The 21,954-nt window shown below is 35.8% G+C and overlaps 1 protein-coding gene across 2 annotated transcripts; it reads left to right on the top strand.

Annotated features, from left to right (window-relative positions):
• Positions 1–171: 171 nt before the first annotated feature.
• LOC145213684 (putative ATP-dependent RNA helicase TDRD12) lies at positions 172–17,524 on the top strand. 2 transcript variants are annotated; one of them, XM_080082058.1, is made up of 33 exons: positions 172–369; positions 495–638; positions 812–945; positions 1,421–1,540; positions 1,783–1,844; positions 1,903–1,985; positions 2,311–2,411; positions 2,534–2,600; positions 2,779–3,449; positions 3,805–3,867; positions 4,146–4,196; positions 4,510–4,693; positions 5,121–5,372; positions 6,116–6,312; positions 6,665–6,800; positions 7,512–7,625; positions 8,185–8,359; positions 9,000–9,127; positions 9,241–9,344; positions 9,750–9,870; positions 10,341–10,484; positions 10,538–10,686; positions 10,831–10,951; positions 12,667–12,792; positions 13,276–13,374; positions 13,448–13,614; positions 13,937–15,314; positions 15,703–15,864; positions 15,930–16,105; positions 16,378–16,469; positions 16,756–16,814; positions 16,875–16,968; positions 17,103–17,524. In XM_080082058.1, the coding sequence occupies exons 1-33, from the start codon at positions 349–351 to the stop codon at positions 17,168–17,170; spliced, it is 5,763 nt and encodes a 1,920-aa protein (XP_079938184.1). In that variant the 5' UTR covers positions 172–348; the 3' UTR covers positions 17,171–17,524. The 2 variants fall into 2 exon arrangements, with proteins under 2 accessions (XP_079938184.1, XP_079938175.1); XM_080082049.1 differs by having other exon boundaries at positions 10,828–10,951.
• The last annotated feature ends 4,430 nt before the right edge of the window (positions 17,525–21,954 follow it).

Raw genomic sequence — 21,954 nt, 5'->3', positions numbered from 1 at the left:
ACACTGGACATAGCACCGCAATAAAAAAGAATGTTGTTTTTTGGTCGTTTTCAAAAAGCAACAGGAAGCCCAAACTATTTTATTATTATTAACGAATAGACAAAGATGACGACACAATGTTATGTTTCATTGTTAACGCAACCCAACTACTCTGGATTGCAATTTTGATGACTTTTGAAGCGCGGTAAATAAAATCACGTGATCTGCATGTTGTCTTCACTTTGCAGTCACGGAAACAATTGGTTCTGTTATTCTTTTCGTTAAACAATCTTTCCTGACAAATACACCACATGAAAGAAACACATACGCACACATTTTTCCGTTGTATGTTCCCTGACAAAACAAACTATGAAAATTTTGATCAAAAATGTAAGTATGCAACGAACATTTTGATTAAACTTTTAATGTTTTTTCGAGTAAAAAGTGTTAAATTGTCACTTTGAAGCTTCGATATATCACAAAAAGCGGCGAAAAATAATTTTGTTGTTTTTTAGGTCAAAAGTCCAGCTTGCTTTTGGGGCATTAAAGATGGATTTTGTGCTAGCCCCAGGTTTCAAGTTCTTAAGGAAGAAATTAATGACTATTTTGGAAACGACCAGCTTTTCAAATGCACTTTGGCCAACCCTGTTGAAGGAATGGTAGGATTTGTGTCCACTTTGTTACAATAACAAGAATGACATTTTCTTTTCGGTAAACAAAAATGCTGGTAAATATTATGTATGTTTCTCGAAAAAACAGTAACTTTAATTGGAAAATAATTGAAAAAATGTTAATTTGAAAAAACATACACCATATATAAATGTCTTTGCAGAAATGTGTGATGCAGTATGAGGCTCGCAACTGGCAAAGAGCTGTAGTTGATGCAGTAATGGTAACTCCTTATGGATGCAGTGTGCGATGTTTTCTTGTTGACATATTGGAGATGGTCATGGCTTCTTCAAACAGGTATCATGTTTTGCTTTTCTCACATTGTCTTTTTTAGCTAAATTTGTAAATCGTTCCTGCATGACCAGTCTACAGAATATGGCAGTTCCTGCGTGTACCCATTGTATATAACCTCCAAGTCTGCATGCAGAACAAATTATACCGGATGCAACACTGACCAGACAGTACCTGGCAGTTCCTGCGTGTACCCATTGTATATAACCTCCAAGTCTGCATGCAGGACAAATTATACCGGATGGTAAATCTGACCAGACAGTACCTACTAAATTTTGTGTGCAATAAAAAAACTGGCATGCTTTTAAAAAAAAAAAAAACTGGCATGTGCAGCTGCCATATTCTTCAGACTTTGTTTCTGACAAACAGTTTTTTAAACATTTTTTTGCTAACATTATGCCATAGCAGTGTTTAATTTCAAATGACGCTGAATAAGTTTACTTTTCGCTATTACAATTATATCTTACATTTTGGTTGGAAGGTTATTTGCAAGTCCATCTTGGGTTTGGGAGGAGCCAACACAAGGCATTAAATTTTCATTACATGGAGTGGTGCCTGCTTGTCTGTGGACAGATTATCACAAGGATCAAGTGAAAATAAAGTACATTTTAAATAATGGTTGCATGTGCTGATATATTTAACATTCAAGTTTAAGAGCTCTTGATCAAACATTCATTTTTTGTGTTGTTTACTATTGGATATATTTAGTAATGAAAGTTTTTGGTATGTGTTGTTGTACAAAAGGGATAAATAGAAGAAAAGGGACTCAGAACTTTTAGGTTACCCCTTTTTGCCTGATGTATCGTTACAACATTTATTTTTGTTGTCTTAAATAATTTCTAGGTCTCACAGTCACAAGTGGGATTCATCAGCGATTCGGTATTTCAAAGAGCTTGTTTCTCTCGGTAGGCATTTGCTTTTTCAGCTATTTTGTCTGTATTGAATGTTCGAATTTTTAAATAGGCAGTTCTCAAGGTTCGGTGGACATCATATCTATTGACAAAAACCAAGGTCATGATGTTTACTTGTACCTTTCCTTCAGTGGTGTAAGTACATACAATGCTTGTACTTGTACTGCATAAACCTATCCAATTTGAACTGTTACTAACTTTAGTTTTGGCATTCCAGTGGCTTATTGCAGTGGTTTTCAACCTTAAACTGATCGTGTACCACCTAAACCCTGTTCAAACAAGTAGACCAAGAGATACATTTTTCCGGCTACCATATTTCTGAAGTTTTTTTCCGGCTACAATATTTCTGGGTTGAGAACCACTAGCTTTTGTAAAGTCAGAATGAGTGTAAACCATTCAAACATTGTTTTTCTTGTGTGGGATAAAATATATCTGTATATTGTTGTAATATTGTCTGCAGTGTGACCCTATCTCAGCTGCTGATATGTTGATCAACAAAAAATTTGCCCTTCCTTTGTGTGAAGCAAGTCCGGTTGACCATCCAGAACCTGCCATTGAAATGTAAGAGAAATTTAACTTACATAACTAAGCTGTATGTTAACAGATGAAGATAATGTTTTTTATTGAATGTCGCTGCATTGTTTGGTTGCCCATGTTGCATCTGTGCAACTTTTTTATTTCAGTGTCAAACCTGACATTTCTCAGCAATCACTGGAAATGCGAACAAGCCTGGATGAAGTTATGAAAGAGGTTTGGACAAAGAAATAAGCACACATACATATTTCTTTATCAAGCAAGCATTTTTTTAAACCATAGTACTACAATTTTAGGGAAATTCTACATTTGCGTGTGTAAGCGAAATAAACACATTCTTGAAAGATTGTAGGATGACCCAAACCATTAACACTGATTTAATTATATTTCAAAGGTAGCTGAATGCTTGAACAACAGCTCTAGCAGCAGCAGTGCCTCGTGCCATAGCTCACCAAGGCGACAATCAAAAGCCCAAAGCGCCCTTTGCTCTTCAGCAGTCCACAATCCTTGTGAAAAATCCTGTAATGGCAAATCGCTTTTCGATCTAAGTGTCTCAACGATCAGTGAAAATCGTGTAAATGACTTAAGCAGTGCTTGGCCAGAAGGTTGTGTGGCCAGAAGTCACCAATTCAGCAATGCTGATAGTAAAATCAGTGTGGAAAGCAGCCAATTGTCAAGAAGTATCGGCCGTGGAGCAAAACTGAACTCGCTTCTTTGTGAAATTGGAGAAACACAACCAGTTGGTATGAACAGTGGCAACGTTTCTTCAAACTCCAATGGATCATTGCATAAGAATGTGGTGGATTCTCAGACTTCAACATCTTTAATTCCTGTGGAATTGCAGAAAAAGCTTGAAAAAATTGCATGCTTGACTAAGAGTGATGAACAGAGCAATGCAACATTGCATGATAAATCGACTGCCAGGGAAAATATTCTTTTAATGGAAAAACTGCTAACTGAAGCCAAGGATATGTTGAATCATGTTGATGAACCTGTTTCCACAGCCCTAGTGGATGACAAACAAAATAGTAAGGATAGTCTGGTGGACATTGGACCATTGGACAGGTATTTGCCATGATTAAACGTAGATATTATCAATCTGAACTAATAACCAATGGGTGTAAATGAAGTAAGATAACAACTTGGCTAAGTTGGTAGAGCGTGAGTCCCGGAAATGCTCTTATTGTGAGTTCTAATCCAACTGCAAGTTAGATTTTTCTAGCCTGTGCCTTGTGGTATATGTATGCTTGTTGGCCGAGTGATTCAGTAATATGTCTCTAATAGGCCTGGTGTATCATGATTTAAAAATAAGCTTTGATTGCTGCTCTGCATGAACCCTTTAGGGCTGATCCTAGTTATGAATTTATGTTTATCGTAACTAACTTTGAAATTGTGCTAATTGTTTCACTTTTCTCTACAGGTCCTCCTTTGATGTTGAAAACAAAAATCCTGTGTATAAAGCTGCTTTAAAGGAGACTAACAGGTTTGTTAATGTCTGATTTCAAATTTATTAATATATATCACTCATAGTTTAAATAATATTTTAGTGAATTGTTTGTAAGGCAGCAAGCTTATCCTATTTACAATGTTGTGAAGTAACACATAAATATACGCCCTAACTTGGTGTTGTTGTTTTTTGATGTGGGACAGAATATTGTGGTACGTTTTCATTATAATTAATATATTCACGGTGTATAATCCCAGACATATAAGGTAGTAGTAGAATAAAAAGCTATGTTATTTTTTTTGTTTATTATTTAGCACTAACAACAAAAAACACATTGATGGGCCTGTTTCAAAAAAGTCAGCCAGGTGAGTCATTTATTACATTAACTCAGTGGTTTGCAACCTCCGGGTCGTGGCCCTGTTTTCAGGTTAAATGCTTTAAAACATTTTGCCTGTTTATCCAGGAAATAATAAACTAATTTATGAACTTTCATTGATAAATAATTGTAGTTTTTTGAAGGCCGGTCCGCGCTAAATTTCAGTTTCATAAACGGTCCGCAGTACAAAAAAGGTTGCCGACCCCTGCATTAAGACTGAAACCTGTAATATATTCTCTGATGGCCATTTCATTTATATTCATCAAGTTTAAAATGAAATAAGTGTGTAAACATCTTAACAGCACTTCTCAAATCACTTCAAGTCCATTCCATGGCAAAAAAGAGTCATTCTTTACTGTCCAGCAACCTGCATCAAACTCTACTAACAAGCAATGCAGTATTTTGGTTAAAGGAATCAAGCCACCCAATCCTTACCCACTATTTTGCAAAACACCTTTTCCATCTTTTATCACCAGCTTGTTTGAGGTAGGCTATTGACCGTGTTACATATGTATATTACTGTGACAAAAATGTGTAACAGACCACTGAAAACTTTTGTTACAACAACATGAAGATCAACTGTTTTTTTACTAACACTAATTTTTTTTACTAATTTTTTTTTAACAGAAATTAAAAAAATAATTAGCAATAACTTGGTCTTCAGTTAAAATATGTTTTTTGGGGGATGGTTTGTGGCACAATGTTTTCTGCTGAATCTGTTACTACCAAGCATCTGCTAGGGTTGTTTTCTGTTATACATTATTTAACCCAGAAAAAACAATTGTTTGACAACAAATATGATTGACACCTTCGTATAATTGTTTTTACAAAAATCAGCTAATTCTTTGCAAACATTTTGCCAATAAAATGATATTTTTATGATAAAAGACAAACATGAAAAAAATTATCGAAGGGTCTGAAGTTTAGAGGTCCCACCCAAGTCCAAGCCTATGTGTGGCCAGCTATAATGGAAAAAAGGGATGTTGTAGCCCTTGCTCCATCTGGTGGGGGAAAAACTCTTGCTTATGTCACTCCCTTGGTGTCCATTTTGTATCAACAACACAAAACTGCACAAAAGAATGTAATTAACCATGCGGAAGGGGTGTTATCTAGTAGACAGAATCCTGTGATTATTGTTTTGTGTTCATCATGGAAAGACATACAGGTAATATTTTGTTCTTATAAATGTGTTGGCCTAATCGACATACTTTGTTATTCAAACATTTCGGTAAATACTCATGCCGTCATCAGTAGTATGAGGGGCCACAGCAGTTACTCCGTTTCTAGCCACTTTGGTCAAACATGAGGGCGTAACTGATGTGGCCCTCTTATCACTAATGATGACATAAGTATTTGCCGAAATGTTATATATTATAAGAATATAGTAAAGTATGTCGCCTTTTACATTTGTACCAACCTTTTGTAAGCACATTGTCGCCATACGGTTAACAGTACAACTATTTTAAGAAACTTGAACCTACCACATGGGACTGTGGTGTTTAATTATTGCAGATAATTATCTGTGTTTAATTAGTGATGTCAGCATTACTTATAGTCAGTGTTTTTTTTAAGGTGTTTTGTAAATTTCTCCAGTGGTTTCCCAAAATTTACTTTAACTAATAAATAATTCGTTTAAGCAAATATGGCTATTTTTTGGTATTTAAATGAAACACTTGCGGTCTCTTAAAACTACTTAGCGGTCACCCAAACCAAACCTTAAAAAAAACTGCTTATAGTATATATTGTGCAAACACACTATGCGGACCTTACTAAAAAAGTATCACATATATTTTTGACTGAAATCATTTTTCTAGCCAAATTTTTCCCATTTCCTCTGATTGTTGCAAAAATATCCAATTTTAATTAATTTGTGAAAAGTTTTATATGAATTGAAAACATTTTTTACAGAACATTACAGATTCTTTTAAATCCCTTTTGCATCAATCCAACTCCGAAGAAGAACAATACAAAGTGATAGGAATAAGTGGAGGTCCAGATGTGGAAAGTAAACGGGCAGTGGAACTTGTGGCCGGTTGTTCTGTGCTGGTTGCTTCTCTTCATACTCTCATCAGGATCTGCAAAGCTAAATATATCACACTGGACAGGTTTAACATTTTTTTTGTCTGTTTTCTGATAGAGAATTCACACATACCATTAAACAGGTTGCCAACTGTGACCAAAAACAGCTTTTCTATTGATCTTTAACATTTTATTGTTGTTGTTTTCAACAAAAATGACCATTAGTCAAGTTGCCAGAATTATTACTGCCCCAACAAAATTTTAAAAACTGACGCTGACTTTTTGACCATGCATTATAAACGACTCTTCACAAATAAAAGAAGGTCTTGTAATAGCCCTGGGAAAAAATTAACCCAGATAATAATGAAAATAATATCTTAATCAGGGATACAAATTGAAATAAAAAAGCTAGTTAATGGGCAGTTCCATTGTTTAAAGGTTGGAATATCTTGTATTGGACAATATACACATCCTTGTTGAGGAATTTACAACTGAAGTGAGAGAAATAATGAGTTTGTGGTCAGCGAGCCTTTGTGATAATGATCGAACTGTGCAGCAGAGATATAAACCCAAGGTAAACATAAACAAGCTAGTTAGTAAACGAAAAAGATTAAATACAATTAACTAGACAAAAACCAAAAATAATCTGAAACATGAGATTACCCAATATATTTTTTGGACTAAAGATTAGCTACTAGGGATGCGCCGAGCCGAACCAGGACCCGAGTACTCGGTACCGAGCATCGCTGTTTTTGATGCTCGGTGCTCGGCCGAGCAGTTGCGCAAACTGACCCGAGCATTAAATTTGCATATCCATGCCCTGCTAACATATGTAACTAGTGTTCTAAAGGGTGTCTATGAACAAAAACGAACGTTTTTTCAAATGCAGTAGATGCTGGAAAAACGCGTACTTTATGGGCATGTACAGCTTAATAAAACACCGCCGGTGATGTAAGAGGCCTTGTAGAGCTAAAACATACAAAGGGTTTTTTTTGTGACGTCATAATGGACCGAGCGTGCTCGGCCGAGCACCGAGCATCTCACTTTAATGCTCGGTGCTCGACCAAACAGAACATTTGCAGTTTTGGCACATCCCTATTAGCTACATTTTATAATTCAGTATATATACACATTGAAAACATAAATAACAAAAACTTTGTCAAGAATCATTTATGTTTTGATGTACTTTATGTGGCATTTTGAATCAAGAATTGCTTATTTTAATCACCCAAAAACTAGGAATATTTTACTTTGAATGTTGCCATTAACTTTTAGCATTTTTAAGATTTTAGGGTTTGGCATACAATGGACGAATGGAGTAAAGTCATTCATGGATGCTTACATGTCAAACCCTTTATTGTACATCAATCACCCACTGGAAGCTTCTGTGTTTGGACAGGTTGGTTTGTAGCATATATATACATGTAAATTAAATTTTGGGTACTAGATAATAGGGTCCTCCACTCTTCAACCAAAAACAAAGTAATTATGTTGGCCTTGCAAATTTTATTGTTCTTTTAACAAAAGTTGCCCAAAATATAAGGACTCACACTGAATAGAAACTATTTTACAGCACAAAATTGTTGATATCAGCATATTTTTGTATTACTCCTAGTAATGATCTTGATTGAAATGTGTGATGATTTCTTAATTAAAATGTGAGCAATGTAAAACCAATCAATCAAAATAATTTGGACTCACACCTGCAAATACAGTTTGTGTTTATTATTAGGTGAGGTGTTGCACGAAATATTTTGAAAATGCTGCAAGTGTATTTGACAGGGTCCTAGGCCACACATGTAATTGCAAAATGGCTGAACAGGATAATGTTTCAAAAAAATCCCTATAGCGCTAGGGTCACGAGTCACAAACAATTGTAATAAATTGGTTAGATTTGCAGACTGAAAATTTTGGGTAGCTCTATTATCATTTTCTGCTCAAGTGCTCCAATTGTCCAGGTACATCATGAAGTTCACATATGGAGCAGAAAAAACAGCTATGAATGTTTGATGGACGTCGTACAATCCACAAACTCTGAGCGCAGTGGAGGAATAGCTGTGTTTGTGGAATCTGCAGCTACAATGAAAAAAGTGGTTTCTGCCCTTACCTGTGCCAGCATATACTGTCTTGGAGGTATAATTGGTTTCTTGATAACTAATACACTGGTTTCTAACCATTTTATTAACGTTACCCCAAAAAACAACGAAATAATTTTTACTTAAAGCTGAAATGTTTTGTTACATTCGTCAGCCTCACCCCACAAATTTTGGCAAAGTTGTGAACAAGAGTAACTTTGTTCTAAGAATGTTTTAAGTGATCTTAGTAACACAAAGATTGCATTTGGTAGGTGACAGCCTCACGTCGGGTTTTACTGTAGGTGCAGGAGTGAAAAAGTTCAAGGAAGTTTACAGTAATCGTTGGCATAATTAAACAAAGAAACAATCTGATAAAACTGCTCAAAATTCAAACAAAAAAGTTTATGGATTTTGAAGTGAAGTGAAATGGCCCGATGTGACTTGGCTGATTTTGTTCTTGACCCGCTTTATGTGAAAGGTTGCCGACATCACATAAAAATGATGTCATAGACCTGAAAAATCATAATGTAATCACACCCTGAATAATTCCAAATAATCCCATTGGGGGTAAATAGCTGCAGGTTAAACCACTGACTCAATCAATCATAAAATTTGAACAAACTACAAAGTAGCCACTCATGTACATTATATAGATATTAGAAACTGTACTAGTGAATAAAAGTTTGTTTATTTTGTAGTTGAAGGAAGTATGATGAGTATTGAAATGCAGGAAGTTCAAAAGTTGTTTGATGATGATGCTATCTCTGCTCCAGTCCTTGTAATAACTGACAGTGCTCTAAAAATGCTCACAATCGACAATATTGAGGTAAAATAAATTTTATTTTTCAGTTTGGTGATATTCATAAACATTTTATCTTAATTAAATCATGTACAAGTTTCCAATGCCTTGTTTAAAGTCACTTTTTTATTACATTTTAGATGTCTGTTCATTTTGAGTTAGCCAAGGATAAATTCACATTTGGATCAAGATTGGGTTTTATGCAATATTATTATCAGATGGACTCGAAGGCAGCAAAACCATGGTCAGTACCTTTCAAGTATACAGTGATTGTAAGTTGTAAATTTTAAAAACAAAATCAGTAGGTTAAATGAGAGAGAACCAAGCTGTCTAGAAACTGCAGGTGTTCTCTTTATGTGTGCTTTTTAAATAAAGTGAAAAAGTTCGGAAAACAAAACTCAGATTTGTTCATCAGTGGAATGTGGAATATAATAGGGATGGGCCGAGCTGAGCCAGAACCCAAGTAATCAGGCACTATGCATTAAAAATAGCGATGCTTAGTGCTAGGCCAAGCAGAAAATTGCAATTTTGGCCCATCCCTACAATATAATTTCCTAAATGGATGTAAAAAATTCTTATCAGATGTTTCATAAAAAAAAGTTGGTTAAAAATCTTTTGTTTGATATTACTATCAATTTTTCCTATCAAGTTCTCACATATTTTTAACTGAGGAAAACATTGGTGAGGTTATGGGAGTGGTGAAATTGCTTCAACGCCTCTCACAACCAATTCCACAAAAATTGGAGCTTCTTGCATCACAAGCTGTCCAGGTAACTGGCACTAATTGAGAATAGCAAAGTTTAGCATTTTAGTTGCTAGTCGAAAGAGTTCAAATCGAATGCCCCTGATTACATGCGTTCTGTTTTGTCATGTATTTTGATGTTAACACTTCATAATAATGTGTTACCTTTTTTGTTAACAAAACACACTTACAGAGGTACAGATAAATTCGGTTGATCACACAATCAAATTGCAAAACCTTTTGTATGTGATTAACCTAATTATACAATTAACTTGCATGCAACTTGACTCATACGAGCTTTAGTGCCCATAACAGGTTATAGATTTGCGCACCTCAAAAACATTGGTGACCCCCTTGGTTGAGAAACTGATTGACATGCATGGAAAAATGAAATGATCATATTTTAGGTCATTGGAGTGGTATTTTTTGGTTCATGGCAGTGCTATATTTCAAGTAAATAGTCTTGTTTACCTAACTAACAGTATTGTATATTTCCAGAGTGTACAAATAGCGAGAGGCCAAAAGGCTTTATGTCCATACATGAAAGCTTATGGTAAATGCCGTGATTCTCAATCCTGCAGTCACCGTCACTTTGTCAGCAAGCATCTTGATTCACCCAACATGGACCCAAAATTTGCCAAGGTAGACATTATGACAAAATTCCTGAATCATTGTGATGATAAACAATTTTCCAGGTTCCCACGGATGGCTTTGTCAAAGTAAAAATTACATGTGTTGCCAATGCCACCCTCTTCTATGGCCATGTTATCAAATCTTCAAGCACTGTAATTAAAACTTGCTCTCAATTTGACACAATCTCAAGCAAACTGCAAGAACATTTTGTGTAAGTTCTTACCTGCTTGTTTTTCTTGTTTTTAAAAGTGATGCAAAGTTTTGTTGTTGTTTTTGTTTTTTCAATGGCAATGCTCATTTATGACCATATGGTTGTCTGTTTTTTATGCAAAAATTCTTATGATGTTTTTAGCAGATCTGAGAATAAACAAAGACTAGTTTCTCTTCCCAAATTTGGACAAACATTTGCTTTCCACAAAACCGAGAAATTTTACAGAGCAATCCTAAAGAGACCTCAAAACCAACACCATTCAGTGGTCAGTACTTTGTCACTCTGACAAACTTATGAGTAGTGATGTCTAAGCCACATGGTTGCATAGTTTGAATGTGCAAGATTTAACACCAATTCCCGTTATTATTAATACAAGGATAGCAATTTTATGCATTTTTTTTCGAGATGAATGTCTGTTGGACTTGTAAAGTCACTTTAGCTAAACGGTAAATATGTTACAGTGTTTAATAAAAAGCAAATTGCCAGCGACGTAGAGTAAAACGTATTCATTTTTATTAAAACAAACGTTTCGACAAAACTATTGTCATCATCAGTGTAAAATGTAATGCACAAGTGGAAACAAGCCGCTGGCAATTTGCTTTTTGTTAAAGCTATTATTCAAGTCCGTGTCTTGTGTACCTATGTTACAGTGTTCTTATGACATTCGGAAATGAACTTAAAGAAGTGTAGTTCGGATAAAAAAATCTGACCTAATTCGTAGTGATGGGACGATACCAGGTTTTGAAGCGAGTACCGATACCGAGTACGAGTACCACATGTATATACCTTCGATACCGAGTACGGTTACCGAGTACTTAAGTGTAGTGTTGTGCTTATGTATATCACTGTCTAATTTATCTGCCATGGTCGGGGTCATACGTGTAGACTATAGAGTTTTAAAAAATACCGGGGATGCGACTTTTGATCACCGACGCCGATACCTATATCATGTGCAGTATCTGTACCCGTATGGGACCAAACACCGATACCTTCGGGATTTAGCCTATCCCTATATAGTTTCTATCACATTGTTTGCAAATAGTCACTTGGCACAATTTCTTCGTGTGGTTTGGACGTTTGCTGTGCGTCTAATAACGTCTGATGTAAAGAAAGGACGATTTGCGGAATCAGCAACTTTAACGACGATTTAGTTCTCAAATAATGTGTTACGGCGGGCGATTCACGTTTTAAATATAGCCAACCATGTATTGTATACGCCTAAACTGAGGTCTATTCGGATCAAGTTTAGACCGTTGCAGTGCTTTGCAAACGGACATTACACTCGGCTTTTATATTTATTTTTTTGTAAACGTTAGTCTATAATATGTGATGTTTGTGTTGCATTAAAATGTCCGCTTATTGCGAAACACCGACGTCTGTTCGATCAATGGCATGAGTTCAAGCGCATTTGTTTAGCTGGAAACACGTTTCAAAACCGACGTAACTTGAACAAAGATGCGATTTTGGTGTTATACAAAGGTCAAGGGCGGGGGGTGCCGCGCACTCTACGCCAGTGGTCGAGGTACAGGCGTGCACGCACACATGCTGACAGCGAAAAAAATATACGTAAACTGGCGGAACTTTTTTCCAATTTTGTGCTGTCCGAAGCAAATATTGGCAAAAAGTTGCCCGTATTCTTACGGTGTAAATCGGCCATCGGTACTCGCACGTTGGTATCGAAAACTGAGACAAAATATTTCGATACCGAGTACGAGTATCGATACCACTGAAATCGTTCGATACCATCGATACCGAGTACCGAGTACCGGATACTCGTCCCATCACTACTAATTCGTTTGGATACCAAAAATCTAAGTGGTGTAGCTGAAGTGCGTTAGGTCATGATCTTCCAATTTTGCGCTTGACAGCGTATTAATAGTGGCAGTTATTTATGACCTAGTGATGTTTGTTTAACTCAACTGAAACTTTGTACAAATATAATTTTGTAGTGGCTAAAATACCTTGTTGTTGCTGATTCAGGCTTGGAAGTCCCCAGCTGGTGTGACAAAGTTACAAATTCATCTTGTGGATACTGGACAATCTTGTACAGCCACTCTTGATTCTTTGTATCATCTACCACCGATACTGGCTGCTTATCCATACCAGGTGCTTTTCTGTGGTTAAACTTATTGCTGGACAGCTTGACTTAAAAGTGAAGGGTATTCAATGCCCTTCTGCCATCTGCATTGATTGGTAACAATAAACATTGCTTCATTGATTAAATCAATTTGACAATTATTTGTCATACTAAAGCCCAACCTAATTTTTGCCTTTCCACTTTGTTATAAAGTTTATATCCATGTTACAAAACAATTCAAGTAGGGTAAGTCTGTATCTCTACAGCAGCATACCTTTTGACATAAAACAGTTGTAAGTTTACTGCAAGTCTCTTAAAGAACTTGATTTTAACAGATAAGCGAAAAAACTAATTATAACTTTGCCACAAGTCATTTTGACTTTCCATTTGCAAATAATCAAATGCAAATACTTGAAGGTTGCAAGACTACAATGCCTAGAATTTGTTGTGTTTAACATTATAAGTTTTGACTCGACCAGAAACGTTAGTAAATCTTTGTTTTTTTATTGCAGGCAATTAAAATACAAGCATGCAGTGTCAAGCCAATCGACAATGACACAGAATGGTCTGTTGAAGCCAGTGAAATGGTGCATGATAAGATATATGACCAGGTATTTTATAATTTAGTTGTTTGTTTATTAATTAAACTTGTTTTATTTGTTTGTTCAATCATTTTCTCTGTAGATTGTGGAAGGCAATGTAGTTCTGGCATTGGGCCACAATATTTGGTTGCAGCCAGTTTTGATACGTTCCAATTTGCCTATTACTGCTTTACGAGTAACTGATTGTGACATCACTGCTGAGCTTATACAGACTGGTCTTGCTGAAAAGAACTCTACTCATGTCAAAAAGTAATGCAATGTGGAATTTTGAAAGAATTTTTTTAAACAAATATGGTCTCTAAAGATTTTTATGATATTTTATGAGTTGTCTTATTACAAAGTCCCCATCACTAAAACATTTTTAGATGTTTTAATAAAAAGCAACACCAAAATCTGATCTATATTGCTGAATAGACAACTTTTGGAACAATTGGAATATTGATGGTATAATGTCAGACTGTTTAGAACCAATTCCTTCATAAACTTTGCTTCAAATTTAGTTTGCACAAAATCTGCTTTACTGGTTAATAGTTACAAAACAACTGTATTAAATGTTCTCTTCCTTTTACAGTCTCTTAGAAGAATGTAAGGACATTATTGATCAAATCGGAAGTAGCAAGACCTTCCCTGATGAATGTAAATCCAGCAAAAATGTAACTGCCAACATCAAAACCACAGAACAATCATCTAGCCAGGCATTCACAAAGAATGTACCATCAAGTACCCCTGCCTTCCTACAAAATGATTTGCTATCTTCCAAGTTGAAACATGCTTCTAACAGCAGTGGCGACCACAAAGAAGATCCAGTCAAAGTACTTGATAATATTTCAAATGGTTGCACATCGCGTAGTGATGAAACTCTATCAGTTTGCAGTAGTAAGATTCTAAAACAGGAAAACCTTTCAAATGGATACATTTCCCATGAAAAATTGATCCCTTCTCCACTGAAAGAAGGGGACTTAAAACAAGAAAATGAAAAATCAGACTCAGAGTGTGTAGCTCTCAGCAATAAAAACTCTTTAGAGATTCCAATCACAGATGACTCTTCTTTTGAAAGTTTTAGTTCCTGTACAGAGGTTGATCTTTGTGACATTCCAATGCAAAAGAACTGCTTTGAGATTCCTGCCCTTGTTGATTCCTGTGAAGATGATCATCATTCAATCCCAAGTACTCTGACCAGTTTAAAATCATCATCAAGTAAAAGTTGCACAGGTGGTTCAGTGCGGTTGGATCAAGTGAAAAACATTGAAAACAAAAAAGTCAACAGTAATGTCACAAAATCTACTCCACTAGGTTTAAATTATAACCCTGCATTTGGCAATCCCTCTGACATGCCTTCTGACTCACAGGGTGGTAAACCTGAACACAATGAATTTGTTAAGTCTGAATCAACCAGTGATTGTCACATTGATGATGATTTGTCTCCTATTAATTCTGCTACTGAAATAAGCAAACTTTCAGAAAATACCCAAGATGAGAAGTTGGTTGGTGAAGCAATTTCTTCTCACACAGAAAAGCAAAACACTTCGCCAAAAGCTCTTCCAATAGGACGTCTATCCCCTTCAAGAGCAGACAGTGTGAAACCTCGCTTAAACACAAGTCAAGTCAAAAATGCTTTGATATCTGGTTCACAACACCAATGCGCTCCAACTAACAAACATCCGAGTAACTCCCAATCAGACTTCTCTCAAAAAACAGACTACCTGAAAGAAAAAGATTCCAAACCATCAGTGAAGGAACTTAAAGATCTTGATGCCAACAAGGCTTGTGGATTGCTTCATCCTATTTGTGTGCAGTTGGCCAAGTCCAATGATTTTGTTGCAAGGCAGCAATTATGCCAGGATTTGTACATGACCACCCGAGAGAGGCCATTTGATGTCACTGAACGAGATCTGGATAGTCTAAACATGATATTGATGGATGTAAGATCCGATGATGAAAAAGTCCTGGTTAGTTCAGAATTATTGGTGCCTTATATAAAGGCCATATGAACCGTAGCCTACTAGTTTTAATCATTTGTAAACATTTCATGAAAGATTCAACTACCTTTTTATATTGACAAGAGATATTGGTAATTTCAAACCCTTGGTTCAGCCTCTGCTTTTCCTTGTATTATATTTATTCAAATTTAATAGAGCACTGTTGTTAAAGCTTACTTGAGCAAACATATCTAAAATGGCAATAGTTAGTTCAGCATTAAAAACATAAATTATGTTGCTTTTTGTGGGAGTCTGCTAGGTTTGATTCGTGACAAATTATAAATTGGTAAAAGTTTTGCTTTATCAGAAAAAAAAATTAAATATTATTCTTCCATTTATTTCTATTTTGCTTTTTTAGATCCTGGGAAGTTTTTTGTCATTGGCTACTGCAAATGTTCCGCTTTCAGATTGTTTAAGTTTAAAGCAACTTTCTCTTATATTGAAAAACATGAAAAATAACGAAAAAGTAATAAAACTGATTAAATCACTCGGAAAAATGATCATTCAAAATACAGAGAAGGTAAAACGTATATAAATTCTCAGTATGTTAACATAACTTTATTACAATGTTGTTCTTTTTTGTAGGATTTGCTGCAATCTGTAAAGGATCTTATTTTGTATGTTAATGACATGAGTTCTGATGTCACAGAGTCAAAGCAGTCAATTGTTTTTTCACTTGAAATGCTTGATGCTGCCCTGGAAGAAAATCCAAGTCAACTGAAAGACCTTGAAGAACTTGATTTAGCTGGATTGTTGATAAAGTATTTTTAGAACTCCAACTTTTTGTACTAGTGACGTTATGCAATGTATTTGGACCCGAGTTTTCCAACCTTTTTAGGTTGCAGGACTTATACAAAGTAAACTTTTGTTCTATATGTAACTAAGCTAAAAGCTTGCAAGTTCTTAGGAATTTTCTGGTATAGAAGGTGTTTTTTGATTGCCAAGAAGAGGTACAGAAGAATGGTCGAGAAAACTGGTCTAAACTAACACTTTTGTTTAAAACTTATTTTTTTACAAGTTTCTTTTCATCTAGAGTGCAGTGTGAAGAGCTTGAACTTGTAAAACGATCTCTATTTGTAAAAATTGTTAACTACAACGCTGAGCAGATGATGAAGCTAAAGGAAGGTTAGTTTCTTGTTAGTATATTTGCGTATTCAAATAGAATTACATTTTCACTAAAATTGTGTTTTTGAACTTTTGAAGTTCAACCTACAAGTTTCAACTAAATTTTCTTGTGTTTACACTTAAAAGAGTTTTTTTACACAAAGATTTTGGCTTGGATGCAGCTAAAATAGTATGTTAAGCAGAGGTCAAAATAATTTGTGTCAAACAAGTATTGAAATGTTTTTTCATTGCTTGATGACTTTTTCAATCTATATCCTGATGTGGTTTTAAAAATTATGTTTTACAGAACCAGATCAAACAAAGAAACCCATCCAGGCAGTTGAAAAACAAATTACCAACAAAGTTGTAAGGCATAGTTTGTTTGTTTCTTTCTTTTTAAAAATAATATTTCTCTCTTATGTGAAGGACTGCCTAAACTATGACCGATTCAACGATATTGACACTGATACTTTAAGTTTGCATTCGAATCGGCCTTACACACCTATCCCTGTGAAATTTGGTAAGGAATTCTAATTTTTCTGATTCGGTTTCAATTGAAGGACCTGCTGTAACATTACTTCTGTAACTGACATTTATTATTAAATATTGATTCTTACAAATGGACAATTTTCAACACAAGTTTTTCATGAATAGATACGGACACAGACGTTGAGTCGGCTGCGACTGAAACAGACTTTGATCCACACTTGTTTGGAATATAATCAGATTTTTCACCAAAAGTTAGGTCCACTTAACAGTCTAATTTGAGTGAGCAAAATTTCAATAGCAAATTTGCCTCAAAGTTTCGACAATTCAATTCAACTACAATAATTTTCTGCGAATTTTTTTAGCTGTATTTTTTATCATTCTGTATGACTTTTTCAGCAAATAATTGTTGCGTTTTTTTGCCACCGGGGTAAAACTGATACAAACTTCTGTTTTTATTGACAATTCTGTTTCAGCATCTGTGTAAATTGTTTTTGTGTTTTGCTGACTACAAGGCTGCTTGTGCTTTCTTGAGCAAGAAACTATTTGGTGGGGTGGGTAACATTAATAAATTAAAGTTCATGTACTGACCCAAGGGTAGACAATAGTTAACACACCGTATATCTGACTCCTTGAATAAACAAACTAATGAACATTTAAACCTATATGACGCCGAACAGTATAGTTAAGTTCCCAAGTCTATATTTCGACAAAGCATGGCACAACGGCGTTACTTGCGGTTTGAGCAAATAACACCAATACAGCGATCTACCGTAGTGACCAATGTACTATGAACTGAGTTATGCACTATGAGAAAACTCTCTGATTTATAAACTGATTTGAGTTTAAAAACGCTTGGCTTACATAACGTTCTGGTCACGATTAACATGTGAAAGTAGTTGTAAACACGTATACGCGAAAAAGTTAACTATGTTCTAAACCAGTGGTTCTTAAACTGGGGTTCGCGGTCCTTTAGGGATCCGTGAGGCAATTTTGGGGTACCGCGAAAAGTACTTCTATAATCTTATTTGGCGTTAGTTTGTGCACTGAATCAAAATGCAATTGTTCGCGCATAATCGTAATGTTTTTGTCTTGTCTGTGATGTCACAAGCTGTCTTTGGATCATCGTTATGCATAATTTTGCATAACTAGCTAAAATCCAGCAATCGACTTTTGTTTTTCTTTAATACACTTTCAGGACCGCAAGCCCTCGAAATACGAGCAAAGGACCGTTTAAAAAAAATTATGAAAAAGTTTGAGAACCACTATTCTAAACCGTAACACTTATACGCAAAAAGGCATGTGATAAAAGTGTTTGAGTTTAAAGTCCAAAGTCCGATACAGTTACATCACAGACAAAACACTTTTATTATGCGTGAACAGGTGCCTCTATCGTTACTTTATCATGTTTAATTAAGTATTGCTCGGCAGGGTCCGAGATTGGATTAGAACCCATGACCTTGTTAGCACAAGGTCTCCCTTTTTACCAACCAACTTAACTCTACATCTAATATTTTTTGACAAATGGTACAAACATTCACGACCATATACCGTTGTTAGACCCCAATTTGAATACACACATGTACACTAATCGTAGTTTGCATTTCTTAACACATCAAGTAAAACACAAACTATTGAATTTCGTTAATAAAACAATGTTCTTGAACAAAATGATAAATTATGTGGCCAATTTTATGATAAATTTCTACATTTTGAAATATGCGACTTTATTGGCGCTCTCTGCGAAAAATGGTTTCCGAGATCGGATCTAGAGCTTTAAACTTTTCGTTTTGTCATTGGCACTCAACCCGTTTCTGGCTATGGACCACCAGCCTAATTAAAAAAGTATCGTTTATTTTTGCATTACGGCTAAGTAAGCACCCACAACAAGCATTTTGACAAACATATTTCTTTAAAACAGAAATTCAAAATGGTTACAAAACAAGTGATAGATTATATGCGACCATTTGACGGTGTATAGCTACAGCGCGTTTAGCCCTCATCCACCAGTTGTGCCATCCACTTTTTGGCGCTCAATAACATTTTCAACGTTGCCACTTCCGACCTGGCGAATGTTTAGTGCCATTGTGCCGCTATATGTTCTTTCACCAAGCGAAATAAACATAGCTCATTTTAAGTTATTTTAGTAAATCCTGTTTTTTGGTCCTGTGCCCACACAAAGTGATGACTTGTCACAACCGTTTTGTTTATTGTGAGTTAATGTACGTGCTTTACTGCATGGCCTTGTTTGTTTGAAATATTCTGTTTGAGTAAAATGATGACTTTCATTTTCATCGTTCGTTGTGGGAGGTGGTAATGTAAATAAATACAATTTCTTTCTGCTCGAATTTGTTTTCAATTTGAGATCTATTTTTGAAACTTGTAACTAGATACGAAAAACGTATTTAGGCTATATCCCAAAAGAGAGTCTTTCAGCGAAAGCCGTAAGTTTAAAGATTGATTTTTTATTTGTTTGACGCCATACATGTACCAAAAGACATGGTATTGTACGAATATTAAAATCTCTTTGTACGAATATATACTTAGTATTGTACGAGTATTAAAGCGTATTCGACCAATGCTGGTTTGTTTAATTTTGTACCCAATATAACGGGGATATTTGTAGTTAATGCTGAACAAACGTTCCATATACACCAAGTATATTTAATAAAGTTTTTCGCCGTACCGGTGCAAAATTATACAAATTAGTCGTTTTGTACACATAGAACACGCAAGAGACTACAACGAAACAAAGTTTAACAGATTTGTACAGTCATATTAGGGAATTTTCGAATGTGCTACTGTATGGCCTGGAAATGTATTATAGTTTTAGTATCTACAATTTAGACATCAGGACTTACTATTAATTGTCGAAGAAGTCAGACTGATCTATACATTTTGAATGTTTTTTCCAACTATTCCTGATGGTTTTACAGTTCACCATAAATAAATTAATCCATTTGGTATGTCTAAACTCTACGCATGCATTATCTAACAGTCAAAAAAATATTTTTCAACGCAAATGGACAAAAAACATCAACTACAACTTTTCCATCAAATCTGCCACCAATACAACAAAGCAAGCAATGTAAAAATCTCCTTCGACAAGACCACCAAGTGTTGTGCCTGTGACGTAGTAGACGGCATTGTTGTCGTCTTGTGTGACATCATATTGACGTAAATGCCGCTGGAATCCCAGTAATCGCACAAATCACTTCTGTAGCTGGATTCAAGTATCGAATTTGGTGACTGGATCCGTATATTTGTCCACGGTTGAGCTGACATCTGCGTGAAAAATGATTGTATGTGATTTGCATCATAAAATATTTAGAAAATGGTTCTGTAATCACAATGCAGGTGCAGTAATTGACCTTTTTCGACATTTCTTAAACCTATTTCAAACAGTTTCTAAGTTTTTGATTTGACTCGTGATGCGCAAACATCCCACAACAGCGCTGTCGGCGTAAATTTTTCGACCAACTAAAACCAAGGTGCCCAACTCATCTTAAACCGCTTGCAGATATTTTTTATTTGCAACTTATTGGAGGTAGGCAAGTCAGTAGTCTACTTGGCCAACCAGGTCAGGTATAAAAAATAACTTTAGTAATAAATAAAGCCCGAATTTTACCGGAAAGTTGGATTTACTTAAACGAAATTCCGACACAAATGATGTCGGGTGTAAGGTCAAGTCCGAACCCACTTTCAAACCTCTTAGGTGTAATTTTGACCAGACCGCAGATTCAAATAGGTTCAAAAATAGTTTTAAGGTTGGGCCTACTATGGGCAAAGCTGGTTCAGCCTCGGGATCTAAAACGCAACTTACGTGTTGATAAGCAACATATGGCGGCCATTCCTCACTGTCTGATGGTATTCCATTATAAGCAAAACTGCTCCACCACAAACTGAACATGTCAGTCATGCACCTTGACGTCATCACTGGTGAGGTCATACCTGTGGAAAGTGTGTTTATGTGTTTTGTAGCGCATGTAAATACCACTTGACAAGTGGCTAGCCTGTACACAACTTCTTAATGCTGTGGCTAGCCTGTAAATACTGCGCGACCGCTGTGGCCAACCTGTATACTGCGTGACCGCTGTGACCAATTTTGTTTAACCCAAACGCTGACAGTTAGACTGTATAGCTATTTGGGTTGGGGTGAGGGTTGGTAATGGAAATAACACTTCAATCGGGTATCATTTACCTATTCAGGTTGGCCACTGCGGTCACGCGGTATTTACAGGTTGGCCACAGCGGTCAAGTGGTAAATACAGACACCCGTTTGTAGCACGATGAAGCAGTTTATTTTCATGTAATTCCAAACCCCATTGATGCCGCTGTTCTGAAGACAAAAGGAAGCTCCGCTGCGTGGATTGGAATTCCGCAGAATTCGGGAGATTGGATCGCACTGCAAGTTTCACCGCTGGGGGCGTGGGCGTTCATGTAGAAATATACCGGGGATTGTTGTTTGCTCGTCTCCGATATAAATCTGACAATATAATGGAAATTCTACTAACACCATAACTTACGTCAGCCGCACATTTGGCTATTTTTCAATAGGTGGCGCAAAGAGCACAAATCCCTATTGAAAACGGTATATCTCAAAATATGCTGACGGTTATAACCGCCCTATAGGGCTATTAGGGTTGGGGTTAGGTATTATCAATAAAAAATTAATGAATCTAACCCCAAAATTTAGTTCTTAATGTATTTTTTTTAAAAACTTACATCCCAACCCTACCCCTATTTCGCCGTTAAATAAATGATTCCTCTCCTGCGCCACCTATCAAAAATTAGCTAAATGTGTTGCTGACGTGAGTTGTGGTGTAAGAAGCTCTACCAAATATAATAGTGACATTTAATCGTTTCCTTCAAGCGTCAAGAATAATTCGTTATTTAAGAATAACGTTAATTTCAGTTTAACATTTATTTCACTGTTGGTTACTCAAAGCTAGCTTAAAGGCCAATATTGATATTATGAGCTGTATTACCTGGCCATTGCTCGAGAAGGACAATAAAACAA

Source organism: Phallusia mammillata, chromosome 1 (genome assembly GCF_965637545.1).
Source record: "Phallusia mammillata chromosome 1, kaPhaMamm4.hap1.1, whole genome shotgun sequence".
NCBI classification, from domain to species: domain Eukaryota; kingdom Metazoa; phylum Chordata; class Ascidiacea; order Phlebobranchia; family Ascidiidae; genus Phallusia; species Phallusia mammillata.
The sequence above is the reverse complement of the archived record's forward strand: the minus strand, read 5'-3'. Positions and strand labels throughout refer to the sequence as shown.

Bases quoted from the DNA above. Each gene is read 5' to 3' on its own strand.
- LOC145213684 (XM_080082049.1), top strand. From the start codon at position 349: ATGAAAATTTTGATCAAAAAT. The intron at 370-494 runs GTAAGTATGCAA...GTTGTTTTTTAG, and splicing joins TGAAAATTTTGATCAAAAAT to GTCAAAAGTCCAGCTTGCTT. The intron at 7,626-8,184 runs GTTGGTTTGTAG...CCAATTGTCCAG, and splicing joins AAGCTTCTGTGTTTGGACAG to GTACATCATGAAGTTCACAT.